The sequence below is a fragment of the Ornithorhynchus anatinus genome, chromosome 11 (assembly GCF_004115215.2).
Source record: "Ornithorhynchus anatinus isolate Pmale09 chromosome 11, mOrnAna1.pri.v4, whole genome shotgun sequence".
Classification (NCBI taxonomy): domain Eukaryota; kingdom Metazoa; phylum Chordata; class Mammalia; order Monotremata; family Ornithorhynchidae; genus Ornithorhynchus; species Ornithorhynchus anatinus.
The window spans coordinates 56912504-56932206 of record NC_041738.1 but is presented as its reverse complement, the minus strand read 5'-3'; the positions used below and the strand labels follow the sequence as shown (position 1 = coordinate 56932206).

At 47.8% G+C, this 19703-nt stretch overlaps 2 protein-coding genes across 4 annotated transcripts in view; both read left to right on the top strand.

The window, feature by feature from the left end:
• Positions 1 to 816: 816 nt before the first annotated feature.
• On the top strand, positions 817 to 4088 carry LOC100680847 (testis-expressed protein 12-like). Of its 2 annotated transcripts, XM_029075992.2 has the most exons (4): positions 819 to 1113; positions 2354 to 2468; positions 2863 to 2914; positions 3232 to 4088. In XM_029075992.2, exons 1-4 carry the CDS (start codon positions 961 to 963, stop codon positions 3314 to 3316), a joined length of 405 nt encoding a protein of 134 aa, XP_028931825.1. In that variant the 5' UTR covers positions 819 to 960; the 3' UTR covers positions 3317 to 4088. The 2 variants fall into 2 exon arrangements, with proteins under 2 accessions (XP_028931826.1, XP_028931825.1); XM_029075993.2 differs by lacking the exon at positions 2863 to 2914 and having other exon boundaries at positions 817 to 1113.
• Positions 4089 to 12770: 8682 nt separating this feature from the next.
• Positions 12771 to 19703, top strand: part of BCO2 (beta-carotene oxygenase 2) — a 40653-nt gene continuing 33720 nt past the window's right edge. For both annotated transcript variants that reach the window (XM_039913559.1, XM_029076160.2), the window contains exon 1: positions 12771 to 12978. In XM_039913559.1, coding sequence (XP_039769493.1) covers positions 12795 to 12978 — 184 coding nt within the window. In that variant the 5' untranslated portion in view covers positions 12771 to 12794. The remainder of the gene's footprint in view (positions 12979 to 19703) is intronic.

Here is a 19703-nt window from a genome sequence, read left to right as displayed (position 1 = left end):
AACACCTCTTGGAGGAGGTGAGTTTTAAGTAGGGTTTTGAAGAGGGAAAGAGAATCAGTTTGGCGGAGGTGAGGAGGGAGGGCGTTCCGGGACCGCGGGAGGACGCGACCCGGGGGTCGACGGCGGGATGGGCGAGACCGAGGGACGGCGAGGAGGCGGGCGGCAGAGGTGAGATAAGGTATGGAGGAGGAGGAGGGGATGGTCGACAGTGTCAAAGGCAGCAGAGAGGTCAAGGAGGATCAGAATGGAGTAGGAGCCATTGGATTTGGCAAGAAGGAGGTCATGGGTGACCTTAGAGAGAGCAGTCTCGGTAGAGCGGAGGGGACGGAAGCCAGATTGGAGGGGGTCTAGGAGAGAATGGGAGTTAAGGAATTCTAGGCATCGATTGTAGACGACTCGTTCTAAGATTTTGGAAAGGAAGGGTAGTAGGGAGATAGGACGATAACTGGAGGGGGAAGTGGGGTCAAGAGCGGGTTTTTTTAGGATGGGGGAGACGTGGGCATGTTTGAAGGCAGAGGGGAAGGAGCCCTTGGAGATTGAGTGGTACGAGGCCCGCGGGTAGGGGATAGAAGAGGAGCCATGGGCGCGCGCGCATGCGCGCTTGTCCGTTGAGAGCGACGGGGCGCGAGACGCCTGGCTCTTTCCCGCTCACCTCGCGTCAAGTGACCCGCGGGCAGGTGGTAGAGGCGGGGGCGCCAAGCGCGCGCATGCGCGCTCGTCCGTTGAGAGCGACGGGGCGCGAGACGCCTGGCTCTTTCCCGCTCCCCTCGCGTCACGTGGCCCGAGGGCAGGAGGTAGAGGCGGGGGCGCCAAGCGCGCGCGCATGCGCTCTTGTCCGTTGAGAGCGACGGTTTAACGGCTCTCGTTCTGAGGGAGGCGGAGGGGAAGGGAGACGTTGGGCAGGGCGGCGAAGCGCTCACTCTGGGGAGCCGGTGAAAGGAAGGACGAAACCGAGCGAAAATGATTCTGTCGGGTGACCTGGACGGGCAGGGCCCCGATGAGGAGGCCTACGAGCCGAGCTCCAGCCCCGGGACCATCGACCAGCCCAGCTTCAGTTCTTTCTCTGAGGAGACGCCATTGGAGGAAGGGAGCTTCGAGGGTCTGGAGCAGGAGGTGCGCGCCTTTGGGCCCCGGGACCCCACTTTCCCTCAGGAAACCGAGTGAATTTTTTAAACCAAGTGAATTTCTTAAGCCAAGGGAATTTCTTCTCCTTGGGGAAGGCTCGAAGGCCGGCAGGAGCGATGGCCCTGCCGCCTCCTCTTGCCTCAGTGGGCCCCTGTGTTAGCCAGCCTGTCGCCCATCGTTAATTAATTACGGGACCTGTTAAGCGCTTGCAAGCACTGGTCTAAGCGCTGGGGTTGATCCAAATTAGTTAACACGGTCCCCGACCCACGTGGGGCTCACAGGCTTCACCCCCATTTTACAGATGAGGGAACTGAGGCCCAGGGAAGTGAAGTGACTTACCCCAGGTCACAGAGCAGGCAAATGGTGGAGCCGGGATTAAAACCCGGGCCCTTTTGACTTGCCTGCTCTGTGGCCATGGGCAGGTCGCTTCAAGTCTCTGTGCCTTGGTTTCCTCATCTGTAAAATGGGATTCAATACCTTATAAGACTGGAGCCCCATGAGGGTCTTGGGCAGGGCCCTGTCCGATTAGCTAGTGCTAATCAAATACCATGATTATTTGCTAAATTATAGGCGCTAAACAAATACCATTATCATTAATTATAATTATATATAATTACACACATTTATATATAATTATACAAATAAATAATCATTATTAGTATATAGAAGGGGAAATCGTATTATTAGTATTACCATATACTAATAATCATATTATTAGTATATAGAAGGGGAAAGCACCGAATAAGTGCTTAATAAATATCACAATTATTATAAAAATTAGCAGTGAGGTTGCATTTCTAGTGCAAGTTCTTGTTTACCTTTCAGGCACTCGCTGTCAGTTCTTTTAAAGGGATTATAATGGCTTTGCAATGGACTTTGTAAGCAGCAATCCTAGTTGACTAAATGACAGTCTGCCTCTCTCTCCCTTATCGGCACAGTCGCAATTACAGGGTTCACATCGGTCTTTTAATTTCCATATGTTTGCATGACAAGTAACACCCTAAAGGGTAGTAGCCTATTGAGATTTAAGGGACACACATGGAGAACTACATCCTGTGGAAGTAGTGAATAGTTAATTTAATGAATTGCGGTCTCAGTGTTTCCTTCCTAATGACCTTTTTTTTAAAATCCAAAATGCATATGAAAGAAAAAAATCCTTAATATTGCAGAATTTTCTTCAATCAAAAGCAGCTGTTTATACCTCACCCAAATTTTATGTAATTTGTAGGAGGAAACGCAGGAGTATCCACAACTGCCCATCTTTGAAAGACTGGATTCAGACTCTCTTGAAAGTTCTCAGTTGTCCTTCAATGAAGTTGAAGCCGTGGATGAAACTTTATATGGTAACGTATAAATTACTCCTCAGAAATAAGCGGCGTGGTCTAGTGGAAAGAGCACGGGTCTGGGAGTCAGGGGATCTGCATTCTTATCCCAGCTTTGCTAAATGTTTACTGTGTGACCTTGGACAAGTCATTTCACTTCTTTGTGTTTCAGTTACCGTATTTCCAAAATGGGGATTAAACCCTCCTCCCTCCTCCCTCCTACTTAGACTTGTAATTCTTCTGTGGTATAGGAACTGTATCCAACCTGATAAAGGCCAGCATTTAGAATGGTGCTTGACACATAGTAAGCCCTTAACAAAAATCATTTTTAAAAAAGAAATAACAATGTAGATATTCATTTAAAAGTGAAAACTTGTACATATTTTAGAACCTGACTGATTATTTTTATTAACAGATATGAACAGAGAAATTGATTTCCTGGTGTCTAAATTTATCCAGACTCTAAGGCAAGTGTATTTTAGTTTGGCCTCTAATCAGATAGTCAAAGAAATGTTTTCAAAGGAGAAACAATTTTTTTTAAAGTGCTAGACTGTAGCTCTATTTCGGAAATGCTGAGTAACTTAGAGACATTTTAGCTAATAATGTACATTTTCAGAAAAAAAAGACATAAATGTAGCTTTTTATGGAGTTAATGGATAAATGTACATGGATGATAAAGTGTCTAAATAATCCATTAAAATAAATACCAAATTCTATTTGAAAATGACTTAATATGCTAATTTCCAAACATCTCTAACTCAAAACTTTTTTTTTTTCAATTTAGTGAGAAATTAGCGGAGAGAGTTGCTCGCATTCAAGAGTTTGAGTTTATCACTGATGAAATGGGCCTTTTTGAAAACTTTTTGTAAGAGGAAGAAAGAATTCAAGATGAAATGTCTCTGGTTCAGATGTTCTGAATGGCAAAAGTTGTATTTAAAATAGCCTCAGGTATTATTTTAGGTGGTAAGCCTGTTACTGTCCAGTGAAAGAATGCTTTGAAGAACAAAAATTCTTATAGTACTTACACTCTCACTGAAGTTACATGCAAATGTACATTTGTTTCTTGGGCATTGTGTTCTTTATAAAACAGTCCCTAATGCAGCTGCCTCATGCTTTCCAAATGCATAGCAAAAGTACTACTGTGGCAGAAATGATAGTTACTAATTGTGTTACAGGTGTGTGTCCACTTAAAACATTTAACTTCCTGTGACTATTTTTAATTGTTTAAGAAAAGTGAATTGCAGAAAGGAGGGTAAACTCTAAGGAATCCTGTTTGAGATGTTAAGCAGACACTAATTTAAGGTATCACCCAATTCCTCTTTTGATGCAGGATTCATTGCTGGTTTTAGGAAAAATTCAAAGGAGTTTTAGGTAATTGTACTTGGATGACTTGGCCAGTTGCCTTACATTGAATATTGAAAGAGGATTTGCCTGGCTAACAATACAAATGTATCTTCCAAAACCAATTCCACAGTATTCAGTGGTGTTCTTCCAATTTGTTTTATTCTTAACTTTTTGAAAGAGTTACAAATTTGATTTTCTGATCGCAGTGTGACTAACAGTTTGAGAAAGATGTATCGATAGCATGTACTCTAAGGCTGTAACTTCCTGGACAACTTAATAAAGTGCAATTCAATCCTGCTGATGTTTTTTAAGATCCTTCATTGTGTTCATTTGGCTTGATCAAGGAATCAGAATCCCTTTTTGATAAGGGATTGTGTTATTTTTAAAAGCTACCCCAATAAAAAGTGCTTATTCTATATGGAGAGTTAGTCTTCTTGCTCGAAGAAGATGCCTCTGATGGATGTCACCGCCCTGGGTAAGGATACGGCAAATGGCAGATAGGTGAAACCGTGAATTAGAAATCCGTGCGTGCCAGGCCATTAAGGTAGTCAGTCAGTCAGTGGTATTTATTGAGCTCTTACTGTGTGCAGAGCACTGTACTAAGCTCTTGGGAGAGTACAATAGGACAATAAACACATTCCCTGCCCTAAACATGCTTACAGCCTAAAGGGGGAGACAGACATTAATATAAATAAATAAATTATAGATAAATAAAATCACTCAGACTATAACACCATAATTTCAAATATATAAGGAGTTACAAGAGGATGAAGTTTTTGCCGCAACTAGAATACTATTCTGTTGACTGCACCTGGGGTTTTTCAATCTTAGGGAAGAACTGGTCTAATTTTGGTTGAACAGCAGCTGTCTTCTGGTGCTGTTTTAGGGTGGACTGTTTTAGCTTGTATTTACCCCAATGCTTTAGAACAGTGCTCGACACATAATAAGCACTTGTTCTGGACATTTAACTCCCTCATCAGGCCCCCCGTCCCTCCTCCATCCCTCACCCCCAACGACCTGGCCACCTACTTCATTAGGAAAATTAACACCATCAGGTCTGAGCTCCCGCAAATCAGCCCCCGCCCCCGTTGCCCCCCCTTCTACTTTCCTATCCTCAGCAGAATTTTTAGAGGAGATCTACCTCCTCTCAAGTGCCACCCCCTTCACATGCGCATCGGACCCCATTCCCTTGCATCCTATAAAAACTCTCGTCTCTTCCCTCCCCTCCTTAATTTTCATCTTCAATCACTCACTCTCCAAAGACTTCTTCCCCTTTGTCTTCAAACATGGCCACATCTCCCCCATCCTAAAAAACCCCTCCCTTGACCCCACAGCCCCCTCCAGTTATTGCCCCATCTTCTTCCTACCCTTCCTTTCCAATCTCCTGAAGCGAGTCATCTATACTTGCTGCCTCCAATTCCTCTCCTCCAACTCTCTCCTGGACCCCCTCCACTCCACTGAAACGGGCTTCGAGAGGTCACCGATGACCTTCTTCTTGCCAAATCCAACGGCTCCTACGCCATCCTAATCCTCCTTGCCCATTTTGCTGCCTTTGACACTGGACCATTCCCTTCTCAACACATTATCCAAACTTGGCTTCACTGACTCCGTCCTTTCCTGGTACTCCTCTTATCTCTCTGTCCGTTCATCCTCAGTTTCCTTCGCGGGCTCATCCTCCCCTTCCTATCCCCTAACTGTAGGGGTTCCTCAAGCATTAGTTTTTGGTCCCCTTCCATTCTCCATCTACACTCCCTTGGTGAACTCATTCACTCACTCCTCAAATCTGCCAATCACATTACCTCCCGCTTTGAAGATCTACTGAAGGCTCACCTCCTCCAAGAGGCCTTCCCAGACTGAGCTCCCCTTTTCCTCAGTTCCCCCTCCCCCTGCGTCGCCCCATCTCACTCCCTTTGCTCTCTGCCTCGACCCCACAGCACCTGTGTATATGTGTACATATCTGTAATTTTATATTAATGTCTGTTTGCTTGTTTTAATGTCTATTTCCCCCTTCTAGACTTTAGTACCCAGCATTAGCTCCTTAAACAGGCTAAGTCAATCTCAGTGGTATTGAGTGCTTACTGGGAGCAAAGCACTGTACTAAGCATTTGGGAAAGTACAACAGAGTTGGTAGACATCTTTCCTGTCCACAAGGAGTTTATAGTCTACAGGGGGAGGTAGATATTAAAAGGAGCACCTTCTAAGCACATCTTGGAACTCCACCAAACTCTTCTTTTTTAATCCTATTTATAAATTCATCTAATGCCTTGAAAAGTGATGCAAGGCTTTTTTAATCCCCAAATTTTAGCTCCTGGTGGAGAATACCATAACTTCGGCATCTGCTTTGGCATCTCTGCAATAATACAGTGGATTGTCGACAGATTCCTCTGAAGGAGATAAAATTAGCTCATCGACATTAGCACCATCTACTTCTAAATTAAATTGCCTCCCCAGTTCAACAACTTCTTTGAAGATCTGCTCAGAGGGCTCTACAATGCCTCGGAAATCTGACAACCCAGCTTGCTCACTTCGCTCCTCTAACGCCAACCCACTCATCATACATCGATCTTCTCCATTCATTCAATCAATTGTATTTATTGAGCACTTACTGTGTGCAGAGCACTGGTACTAAGTGCTTGGAAAGTACAATACAGCAATAAAGAGAGACAATCGTGGACCGTGGGAAACTTTACAGTCTAACGGGAGAAACAGACATTAGGTGGCAGCTATGTATGTGGGGCTGAAGGTGTGAATATCAAGTGCTTGAAGAATCCACAATGAAGTACAGAGATGACGCAGAAGGGAAGGTCTTTCTCGCCGCTGACTCCTTGGCAACAACCTCTCCCTGGTCTGGAACTCCTTCCCACCACTCGCCCACCTTCATAGCCTATTAAAATCACACCTCCTCCAGGAGGCCTTCCCCAACTTCACCCTCATTTCAACTACTCTTTCTCCCTTCTGCATCCTCTGTGTATTTCAATGTGGATTCTTCAAGATAATAATAATAATGTTGGTATTTGTTAAGCGCTTACTATGGGCCGAGCCCTGTTCTAAGCGCTGGGGTAGACAGAGGGGAATCAGGTTGTCCCACGTGGGGCTCACAGTCTTAATCCCCATTTTACAGATGAGGTCACTGAGGCACCGAGAAGTTAAGTGACTTGCTCACTTGATATTCACCGCACCTTCAGCCCCATAGCACTTACGTACATAGCTGCCATTTAATGTCTTTTTCTCCCATTAGACTGTAAAGTTCCCCATGGTCCGTGATTGTCTACCCACTCTACTGTATTGTACTTTCTCAATAATAATAATAGCAGTATTTGTTAAGTGCTTACCATGTGTCTAGCACTGATCTAAGAGGTGGGAGAGATACAAGATAATTGGGTCCCACATGGTGTTCACAGTCGAAGTAGGAGGGAGAACAGGCTTCGAGTCCCTATTTTGCAGATGAGGGAACTGAGATGTGGAGAAGTTAAGTGACTTGCCCAAGGTCACACAACCGGCAAGTGGCAGAGTCAGGATAGGAGCTCAGATCCTTTGTGTCCCAGGCCTGTGTTCTTTCCACTAAGCCGCTCTGCTTCTCATGCAGTTAATACAGTGCTCTGCATGCAGTAAGCACTCAATACCATTGATGGATTCGCTTCTTATTTTTCATCCATTCATTCATTCAATAGTATTTATTGAGTGCTTACTATGTGCAGAGCACTGTACTAAGTGCTTGGAATGTACAATTCGGCAACAGATAGAGACAATCCCTGCCCATTGACGGGCTTACAGTCTAATCGGGGGATTAGATTAAATTTAAATTATTTAACTAAATTTTTCATTGATTGCTTCACGGCAGCCAAAATGGGAAAGGACTCACTAACCCGGAAGTTGGGCAGGGGATATTCATGAGGAAAGGCATCAAACGATACAGTGCTCTGCACATGGTAAGTGCTCAATAAATATGATTGATTGAATGAATGCATGAATATAGACAGCATCCCCAGAATGGTTGTAACCAATGGTCCAGAAGCAGCATGGCCTAGTGGAGAGGACATGGGCCTGGGATCCAGAAGGATCTGGGTTCTAATTCCAACTCTGCCACTTGTCAGTTCACTTCACTTCTCTGGGTCTCAGTTCCCTCATCTGTAAAATGGGAATTAAGACAGGGAGCCCCATCTTGGACATGGATTGTGTCAAACCTGATTAACTTGCATCTACCCCCATGCTTAGTTCAGTGCCTGGCATATAGTAAGCACTTAACAAATACCATTGAAAAAGCCCCAAAATTTGGGAAAAGGTGTCAATACTGGTACTGGATACTGGTACAGGTACTTAGGGAAGAACTGGTCTTGGATTCGTCAGAGGTCATGGATTTGTAGCTCAGTGGAAAGAACAAGGGTTTGGGAGTCAGAGGTCATGGGTTCAAATCACGGCTCTGCCACTTGTCAACTGTGTGACTGTGGGCAAGTCACAACTTCTCTGGGCCTCAGTTACTTCATCTGTAAAATGTGGTTTAAGACTGTGAGCCTCACATGGGACAACCTCATTACCCTGTATCTACCCCAGCGCTTACAACAGTGCTCTGCATATAGTGAATGCTTAATAAATACCAACATTAATCCCAGCTCCGCCGCTTGTCTGCTATGTGACCTTGGGCAAGTCACTTAACTTATCTGTGACTCAGTTCCCTCATCTGTAAAAATGGGGATTAAGATTGTGAGCCCCATGTGGGACAACCTGATCACCTTGTATCCTCCCCAGAGCTTAGAACAGTGCTTGGCACATAGTAAGTGCTTAAGAAATGCCATTATTATTATTATTATTATTATTATTATTATTATTATTACATCTCCCAGGTTAACTGTGAATTGGGGTATGCTGGCATAGGTATTTCTGTTGATGTATTCTGATAGTAAGAACAGTCTGAGTGTTGAGAAGCAGCGTGGCCTAATAGAAAGAGCACGGACCTAGGTGTCAGAAAATTTGGGTTCTAATCCTGCTCCACCCCTTTTCTGCTGTGTGACCTTGGTCAAGTCACTTCGCTTCTCTGTGGCTCAGTTACCTCATCTGTAAAATGTGGACTAAGATGGAGTCCTCCATATGGGATAGGGATTGGGTCCAACCTGATCACCTTGTATCTACCCCAGCACTTCGTACAGTGTCTGGAACCTAGTAAGTGCTTAACAAATACCATTTAAAAAAAAAATGGACAATTGTGTGGAAAGCCCCTAAAAATGATTGGCGAGCCTCCTGTGATTTTCATGCTTTTCCAGGCTTGCCTTTGTAGCTATAGGTGCCTGTTATATAGTAAGTGCTTAACAAATACCATAATTATTGTCATTATATTTGCAGATGGAATCACAGTTATGCTGGCATTTTTAATGTGCAGTGGTATGGACTACAAGAATACCTTAGGGCGCTCCCAGTTGTAGAATAAAATTCCACCTCATCAAAACATGTGAGACTATCCGAAAGAAGCCCCTCCCAGAAGACCTTTATTAAAAAGAGTAAGTATTCAGAACTTGCTGTTAAACCATTTTATTTTGCCTTGTTCATGAATTGGCATTTTAAGCCACTTCTGTAAATTTCATATGGCACCAGTTAATCATAATTGCCTCTCCCCAGGGGTCAGAGTTGTTCTGGCTAGATGTCTCTGCTACTATTATTCTTGAAGTAGCTCAAATTGCCTAGTGGCATAATAAATCTATTTAATGCTAAGATTTGGAAAGAACTGAAACTTGGCCATATGCAAGATTACATTTAGGACAATAATAGCTTCTGTTAGGTACTTGTTAAACACTCCTAGCACGCCAACTTCCTTTCTGGGTTGTTGTAATTCCATCCCTCTACAAATGAGTACAAATCACTTGCCGGGATTATCATTACAGTATAATAGTAATTTACTTTAACAAAGCTGGCTCACACCTCCATATGCACAGGAAAAAAATGGATAGAAACATGGTCATTTTAAACAAAAAATGCCAGCAGCAGTGAATATATTTTGTTTTCTTCTCACTAAAATCTGCACCTCAGTTTAATGGGAAGCTTTGAATGAAAATTAATTGATTTTAAATCTGACAAATCTTATAAGCTTCCTCATGCTCAGATTTTTCGTTGTTCTCATTTAAGGATTAATTGGAAATTTGGGTATATTTAATAACAATAAGCATGGAAATTGTCAAGGGCTTACTATGTGCCAAGCACTGTACTAAGTACTGGGGTAGATCCAAAATAATCAGGTTGGACACAGTCCCTGCCCCACATCAGGGCGGGGGTGGGGGGTGGCGCGACAGTCTAAATGGAAGGGAGAACAGGTAGTTAATCTCCATTTTACAGGTAATAATAATAATTGTGGTATTTGTTAAGCACTTAGTATGTGCCAGGCATTATACTAAGCTCTAGGGTAAATCCAAGTTAATCTGGTTAGATACAGTCCCTGTCCCAAATGGGGCTCCCAGGCTTAATCCCCATTTCATAGATGAGGGAACTGAGGCACAGTGAAGTCAAGTGACTTGCCCACAGTCACATAGCAGACAAGTGGCAGGGCCGGGATTAGAAGGAAACTAAAGCACAAAGCAGTTATACGACCAGTCCGAAGTCACACAGCAGGCAAGTGGAGAGCCTACAGGAGATGCCAGATCAGAAGCACAGGCAACAGAGATTTATAATGATGATGGGTGATGTTTTAAATATATATTTGAAAACCTGCTCTTGGGTTAAATTGAGATTCAATCCGCAAGGATCGAAGTGTAGGTGGGAAATTTAAACCCTGGCTCCCACGCAAATCCCTAAAGTGGGCAGCAGAACTCTAAAACAAAATAGGGCTGGGCTTGGGTAGCTAGGGGGGAGTTTGTGTTGGGGAAAATGAGGGGGGGCTGCTTTCGGGGCCTGCTTGGCTGGAACTTACACTCTTACTGGGCCCATCCAATAGGGAGCCTAAAATGAGAATCAATTGGAGGCCATCCAGGGCTCTGCACATAGTAAGCGCTCAATAAATACGATTGAATGAATGAACACATCCTATTCCGGGAAAGCCAAAGCTATTGTGGTGGTGAGGAACTCTTCTCAAATTTCCCCATTGGAGAGTTGCCCTAGAAAAGGGGCAGCTGAATCAGGGGGCCAAGTGACCGACCGGACATCTGGGATTGTCGGAGGATGGGCCAGTCAGTCATTTTAAAGGCCTTTTGCAAATATAAAGTAGCATAGAAATGCTAAACAGAAGCATATTACTTAACTGAAGCACTTCTTGATATCCGGCTCTATGTTTGGCCAAGAATTCCTGCGGATAATGGAATGTCGAGTTGACCTCTCAGGAACTTGATTTGACGGAACAACAACAACAGAAAAGGATTGCTGAGGTCATCTGTCTGTTTACATAATTGGCCGCACAGCTTTGGCCGGGGAATGGTAAAGTCGAGTGGAGCTAAGGAGGAGCCTGGACTTTAGTATCATTTTCCATCTCATCTGGGCTAGGGAGAAGGGGTGCGTGAGAAGAGCTGGTACCTTTTTAACCTGAACTTTTTCGGCAGAAAATCCTAGGGACCACAAAATGTTGAGAAGTAGCATGGCCTAGTGGATAGAACGTGGGCCTGGGAGTCAGGACGTGAGTTCTAATCCTGACTCTGCCACTTGTCTGCTGGTGACTTTGGACAATTCACTTGACTTTTCTGTGCCTCAGTTACCTCATCTATGAAAGAGGGATTAAGACTGTGAGTGACTTGTGGGACAAAGGACTTTAGCCAACCTGACTAGCTTGTATCTTCCCCTGGCACATACTAAACACTTAACAAATTTACCATATAAAAACAAAGCAAGAAAACTGCAGGTTAATCAGTACCACCCAGGAAAAAGCTGCACAGACTCTCCCCCAATCCTGGGTCCAATGTGATTAGCTTGTATCTACCCCAGTGCATAGTACAGTGGCTGGCACATAGTAAATGCTTAACAAATGCCATTAAAAAAAAACCCAACAAACCCAACCCGACAGGTTAAATCAGCACCACCCGTGGAGAAGTTCCAGGGACTCTCCCCCAACCGTATGTACAATCTGATGGGCTTGTATCTCCCGCAGTGCTTGGCACAGTGCCTGGCACATAGTAGGCTCTTCAGAGATCCCATTAAAAAACAAACAAAAAACCCAGGTGGTTAATAAGCCCCACCCCTGGGGAAGTTCCAGGGACTGTCCCCCAACTCTGCTTAATAAGATGAGCTTGTATCTACCGCAGCGTTTAGTACAGTGCCTGGCATATAGTAGGCGCTTCAGAGATCTCATTTAAAAAAAGCGAACCAACCAAGAACCCAGCAGGTTAATGAGCCCCACGCGTGGAGAAGTTCCAGGAACTCTCCCCCAACTCTGTTCAATGAGATGAGCTTGTATCTACCGCAGCGCTTAGTATAGTGCCTGGCACATAGTAGGCGCTTCAGAGATCTCATTAAAAAAAACAACCAAGTACCCAGGAGGTTAATGAATGAGACCCAATCGTGGAGAAGTTCCAGGGACTCTCCCCCAACTCTGTTCAATGAGATGAGCTTGTATCTACCGCAGCGCTTAGTATAGTGCCTGGCACATAGTAGGCGCTTCAGAGATCTCATTAAAAAAACAACCAAGAACCCAGGAGGTTAATGAGACCCACTCGTGGAGAAGTTCTAGGGACTCTCCCCCAACTCTGTTCAGGGAGATGAGCTTGTATCTACCGCAGCGCTTACAGTGCCTGGCACATAGTAGGCGCTTCAGAGATCTCATTAAAAAAACAACCAAGAACCCAGGAGGTTAATGAGACCCACTCGTGGAGAAGTTTTAGGGACTCTCCCCCAACTCTGTTCAGGGAGATGAGCTTGTATCTACCGCAGCGCTTAGTACAGTGCCTGGCACATAGGAAGCGCTTCAGAGATCTCCCGAGCAGCCTCCCTCCCCCTCGGCGGGTCCAGCGCAAGATAAAAGCTCCGGCCATCAGCAGCAGCGAGATGCGTCGCTCTGGAGCCCGGCGGCGGTTGCCAGGCGACGGGGCTTTTATTTTGATGGGCGGGCTGCGTCTGTCCCATCCACTCTACCCCCATCTTCTGCCGGCAGCTGCGGGCCCGTCCTGCTCCCACTCGCCAGTTGCCCTCGCAGCCGCCGCTCCCCAAACCACCCGCAACATGTTGCGCTCCATCTTCCGCTTCCTCCGCAGCATCCTGCCCGCCGCGCCGGCCCGGCCCTCAGGTAGGTTTACCGTTCTGGCCTAAGCGCCTAGCACAATGCTCTGCACTCGGTATTCATTCAGTCCTATTTAGTGAGCGCTTCCTGGGTGCAAAGCACTGTACTACTCCTACTAATTACTGCATCAGCATCCTTTCTGATCTCCCAACCTGCTGTCACTCCCCACTTCGGTCTATGCTTCACTCCGCTGCCCGGTTATCTCTGGATAGAAACGTTCTGGGCAGGTCACCCCCCTCCTCAAAAATCTCCAGTCGTTGCCCATCAACCTCCATATCAAGCAAAAACCCTCACTCTTGGTTTTAAAGCCCCCCATCCCCTTGCCCTCCCCTACCTCACCTCCCTTCTTGTCCTTCTCCATCCCAACCCGCACACTCTGCTCCTCTGGTGTTAACCTTCTCCCTGGGCCTCCATCTGGCCTGTCCCGCCATTGACCCCTTGGCCCTCATCCTATCTCTGTCCTGGAAAGCCCTCCCTCCTCACATCTGCCGAACTACCTCTCCTCCCCCCTTCAAAGCCCTCCTGAGAGCTCACCTCCTCCAGGAGGCCTTCCCCGACTAAGCCCCCCTTTGTCCTCTGCTCCCCCTCCACCCCCCCACTCGCTCCCTCTGCTCTACCCCCTTCCCACCCCACAGCACTTGTGTGTATCTATTTTTAATTCTATTTATTTTATTAATGATGTGTATATATCATTGAGAAGCAGCGTGGCGCAGTGGAAAGAGCACGGGCTTTGGAGTCAGGGCTCATGAGTTCGAATCCCAGCTCTGCCACTTGTCAGCTGTGTGACTGTGGGCAAGTCACTTAACTTCTCTGTGCCTCAGTTGCCTCATCTGTAAAATGGGGATTAAGACTGTGAGCCCCACGTGGGACAACCTGATTCCCCTGTGTTTACCCCAGCGCTTAGAACAGTGCTCTGCACATAGTAAGCGCTTAACAAATACCAACATTATTATTATTATATCCATAATTCTATTTATTTTGATGCTCTTGATGCCTGTTTACTTGTTTTGATGTCTGTCTCCCTCCTTCTAGACTGTGAGCCCGTTGTGGGTAGGGATTGTCTCTGTTGCTGAATTGTACTTTCCAAGTGCTTAGTACAGTGCTCGGCACACAGTAAGCACTCAGTAAATAATAATGTTGGTATTTGTTAAGCGCTTACTATGCGCCAAGCACTGTTCTAAACGCTGGGGTAGATACAGGGTCATCAGGTTGTCCCACGTGAGGCTCACAGTCTTAATCCCCATTTTACAGATGAGGTAACTTGGGGCCCAGAGAAGTTAAGTGACTTACCCAAAGTTACACAGCTGATAAGTGGCAGAGCCTGGATTAGAGCCCATGACCTCTGACTCCTAAGCCCGGGCTCTTTCCACTGTGCCACGCTGCTTCAATAAATATGATTGAATGAAGGAATGAATAATTAGGGTATTTGTTAAGCACTTATTATGTGTCAGGCACTGTACTAAGCGCTGGGGTGGAGACAAGCATATAGGGCTGGTTATAGTCCTTGTCCCACTTGGGTTCTCAGTCTCAATCCCCATTTTACAGTTGAGGAAATGGAGGCCCAGAGAAGTAAAGTGACTTGCCCAAGGTCACACAGCAGGCAAGTGGCTTGCAGCTATGTTCGATACTTCCCAGGTGTTGTGATTGTCAGCATGATTTGCTCGCTGGTAAAATACTGGGAAAGGTTCAGGAGACGGCAGCGTCTCAAAACAGTGTGGCAGGGGCTGCTGAGAAGCTCAGTCTAGTAGGGAACCGAAGATAAACTAGTGAAGGTGCCTAGAGGTGGTGGTGTGTTTGAAATGGTATTTGTTAAGCGCTTATTCTGTGCCAGGCACCATACTAAGCACCGATATAGAAACAAGATAAGAGGTCGGACCCAGTCTTTGTCCCACATGGGGCTCACAGCATTAATCCCAATTTTACAAGTGAGGTATTGAGGCACAGAGAATTAAAGTGACTTGTCCAGAGTTACACAGCAGACAAGTGGCGGGGCTGGGATTAGAACCCAGGTTCATTCATTCATTCATTCAATAGTATTTATTGAGCGCTTACTATGTGCAGAGCACTGTACTAAGCGCTTGGGATGAACAAGTCGGCAACAGATAGAGACAGTCCCTGCCGTTTGACGGGCTTACAGTCTAATCGGGGGAGACGGACAGACAAGAACAATGGCACTAAACAGCGTCAAGGGGAAGAACATCTCGTAAAAACAATGGCAACTAAATAGAATTAAGGCGATGTACAATTCATTAACAAAATAAATAGGGTAACGAAAATATATACAGTTGAGCGGACGAGTACAGTGCTGTGGGGATGGGAAGGGAGAGGTGGAGGAGCAGAGGGAAAAGGGGAAATGAGGCTTTAGCTGCGGAGAGGTAAAGGGGGGATGGCAGAGGGAGTAGAGGGGGAAGAGGAGCTCAGTCTGGGAACGCCTCTTGGAGGAGGTGATTTTTAAGTAAGGTTTTGAAGAGGGAAAGAGAATCAGTTTGGCGGAGGTGAGGAGGGAGGGCGTTCCAGGACCGCGGGAGGACGTGACCCAGGGGTCGACGGCGGGATAGGCGAGACCGAGGGACGGCGAGGAGGTGGGCGGCAGAGGAGCGGAGCGTGCGGGGTGGGCGGTAGAAAGAGAGAAGGGAGGAGAGGTAGGAAGGGGCGAGGTGATGGAGAGCCTTGAAGCCTAGAGTGAGGAGTTTTTGTTTGGAGTGGAGGTCGATAGGCAACCACTGGAGTTGTTTAAGAAGGGGAGTGACATGCCCAGATCGTTTCTGCAGGAAGATGAGCCGGGCAGCGGAGTGAAGAATAGACCGGAGCGGGGCGAGAGAGGAGGAAGGGAGGTCAGAGAGAAGGCTGACACAGTAGTCTAGCCGGGATATAACGAGAGCCCGTAATAGTAAGGTAGCCGTCTGGGTGGAGAGGAAAGGGCGGATCTTGGCGATATTGTAGAGGTGAAACCGGCAGGTCTTGGTAACGGATAGGATGTGTGGGGTGAACGAGAGGGACGAGTCAAGGATGAAACCGAGATTGCGGGCCTGCGGGACGGGAAGGATGGTCGTGCCATCCACGGTGACGGAGAAGTCTGGGAGCGGACCGGGCTTGGGAGGGAAGATGAGGAGCTCAGTCTTGCTCATGTTGAGTTTTAGGTGGCGGGCCGACATCCAGGTGGAGACGTCCCGGAGGCAGGAGGAGATGCGAGCCTGAAGGGAGGGGGAGAGGACAGGGGCGGAGATGTAGATCTGAGTGTCATCAGCGTAGAGATGGTAGTCAAAGCCGTGAGAGCGGATGAGTTCACCGAGGGAGTGAGTGTAAATGGAGAACAGAAGAGGGCCAAGAACTGACCCTTGAGGAACTCCAACAGTTTAAGGATGGGAGGGGGAGGAGGCTCCAGCGTAGGAGACCGAGAATGATCGGCCAGAGAGGTAAGAGGAGAACCAGGAGAGGACAGAGTCCGTGAAGCCAAGGTGAGATAAGGTATGGAGGAGGAGGGGATGGTCGACGGTGTCAAAGGCAGCAGAGAGGTCAAGGAGGATCAGAATGGAGTAGGAGCCATTGGATTTGGCAAGAAGGAGGTCACGGGTGACCTTAGAGCAGTCTCGGTAGAGTGGAGGGGACGGAAGCCAGATTGGAGGGGGTCTAGGAGAGAATGGGAGTTAAGGAATTCTAAGCATCGATTGTAGACGACTCGTTCTAAGATTTTGGAAAGGAAGGGTAGTAGGGAGATAGGACGATAACTGGAGGGGGAAGTGGGGTCAAGAGCGGGTTTTTTTAGGATGGGGGAGACGTGGGCATGTTTGAAGGCAGAGGGGAAGGAGCCCTTGGAGATTGAGTGGTTAAAAATAGAAGTTAAGGAAGGGAGGAGGGCAGGGGCGATGGTTTTAAGAAGGTGAGAGGGAATGGGGTCCGAGGCGCAGGTGGAGGGGGTGGCACTTGCGAGGAGGGAGGAGATCTCCTCTGAGGATACTGCAGGGAAGGATGGGAAAGTAGGGGAGGGGGTTGTTGGGGGGGGAGGGGAGAGGCGGAGGGGTGACTTTGGGGAGCTCAGACCTGATCGTGTTGATTTTCGTGAGGAAATAGGTGGCCAGATCATTAGGGGTGAGAGATGGGGGAGGGGGAGGAACAGGGGGCCTAAGGAGAGAGTTAAAGGTCCGGAACAATCGGCGGGGTTGACGGGCATGGGTGTCGATGAGGGAGGAGAAGAAGCTTTGCCTGGCGGAGGAGAGGGCAGAGTTAAGGCAGGAAAGGATAAATTTGAAGTGTGTGAGGTCGGCTCGGTGCTTGGACTTTCGCCAGCAGCGCTCGGCAGCTCGAGCATAGGAGCGTAGGAGGCGGACGGAGGAGGTGATCCAGGGCTGTGGGTTAGTGGAGCGAGAGCGGCGGAGGGAAAGGGGGGCGAGAGAGTCGAGATGAGTAGAGAGGGTGGAGTTGAGAGCGGAGACCTGATCGTCGAGAGTGGGAAGAGAGGACAGGGCGGCAAGGTGAGGAGAGATGCTATTGGAAAGACGGATGGGATCGAGAGAGCGGAGGTCTCTGTGGGGCCGTAGCGAAGATTTGCAGGGGGAGGGAGTGTGAGAGATGAGGCAGGTGAGAAGGTTATGGTCCGAGAGAGGGATTTCAGAGTTGGTGAGTGAGGAGATAGTGCAGCGGAAGGAGATGACGAGATCGAGGGTGTGACCGAGTCGGTGAGTGGGCGCGGTATGGTGGAGGAGGAGGTCGGCAGAGTCGAGGAGGGATAGCGGGCGGGCGGTAGAGGAGTCGTCGGGTACATCCGTATGGATGTTGAAGTCTCCAAGGATCAGAGTGGGCAGAGAGAAGGAGAGGAGGAAGGTGAGAAAGGGGTCAAGGTGGTTGAAGAAGTCGGAGGTGGGACCGGGAGGGCGGTAGATGACGGCGACAAGTAACTGGAGTGGGTGGTAGAGGCGAATGATATGGGCTTCGAAGGAGGGGAAGGAGAGGGAGGGGGGAGGAGGGATAGTGCGGAAGCGGCATCAGGGCGAGAGGAGGAAGCCGACGCCTCCTCCCTTACCGGTGAGTCTGGGGGAGTGGGAGAAGGAGAGGCCTCCGCTGGAGAGAGCGGCGGCGGAGACCGTGTCTTCGGGAGAGAGCCACGTTTCCGAAAGGGCGAGGAGGAGGAGAGAGCGGGAGAGGAAAAGGTCATGGATGAAAGGTAGCTTGCCTGTAATAGAGCGGGGGTTCCAGAGGCCACACTTGAAAGTAGCTGTGGGTGCAAGGGGAGGAGGGGGGGAAGGGCGGGGGGAGGGGAGGGTTTGGATGGGAAGGAGGTGGCGGGGCCCTGGACGAGGAGAGGGGGATGAGGGGTGGCGGTGGGACAAGAGGACTGGGATGGGGCATGGGTGGGGAAGAGAGAAGGGGGGAGGGGGTGAAGAGGGGGTTTGGTGGGGGGAAGAGTAGGGGGAGGGGGAAGAGGGGTAGCGCTGGTAAAGTGGGGTTCTAGGGCGGGAGAGAGGAGGGGGGGAGGAGACAGAGGAGAGAGCGGGAAAGAGCTGAGCGAGAGAGGGGAAGGGGAAGGGGAAGGGGAGGATAGGAAGGGGCGGGAGGGGGGAGGGGGAGAGGAGGGACATGGCGAGGCCAGAGAGGTGGGTGGCAGCACTGACAACAATAAACAGTAATAAACGAAATCGGTAATATAGCAACATGATACAATATGATACAATACAGTGGTGCCAATATAGCAACATGATACAGTATGATACAATATAGTCGTGTTAATAAAAGGGGTGATGACCAGGGTCGGGGGTAGACTCGATTAAGGGGCGACCTGATCAAATTCAAAATCTGACGACAATAATAAAAAGCGAGATCGCAAATATAGCAACATGCTACAGTAAGGCACACTACTATAGTGTTAATAAGCAGGCGATGACCAGGGTCGGGGGACGAGCCGACCCTACCCGATCAGACTCAAAGTCAAGCGGCCAGCGGCCGAGAGAGTCCCAGAGCTCATGACCAAATAACCCTCCTACTCCCCGCATGGTTTAGTGGTAGAGCACTGGCCTGGGAGTCAGAAAGACCTGAGTTTTAATCCCAGCTCCACCACGTGTCTGCTGGGTGACCTTGGGCAAGTCACTTCCCTTCCCTGGACCTCAGTTACCTCCTCTGGAAAATGGGGATTGAAAATATGAGTCCCATGTGGGACAGGGGCTGTGTCCAACATGTTTAACTTGTAACTACTTCAGTGCTTAGAACAGTGCTTGGCACTTACAAGTACCATAATAATGAGTATTGATTATTATGGCTTCTTGGATGCCAGAAAAGACAGCTAGGTACTGGATTGACAGGATTAGACCTGAGGGAAAGAAATGCAAGGGGACATGGTGTTTAGCTTGAGCAGGGGGAAATGTTCAGGAAACACTTCTCTTGCCTCTCTCTCCCTTTTGCATTGCCCTTCCACTTGGATTTGCACCCTTTATTCACCCCTCCCCAGCCCATAGCACTATATATAAATAACAATAATGGCATTTACTAAGTGCTTACTATGTGTCAGGCACTCTCCTGAGTGCCGGGATGGATAACAGCAAATTGGGTTGGACACAATCCCGGTCCCACACGGGGCTCACAGTCTTGATCCTCATTTTACAGATGAGATAACTGAGGCACAAGGAAGTGAAGTGACTTGCCTCAGGTCACCCAGCAGATAAGAGGCAAAGCCGCAATTAGAACCCAGATCCTTCTGATTCCCATGCTCTATCCAGTAGGCCATGCTGCATATCTGCAAT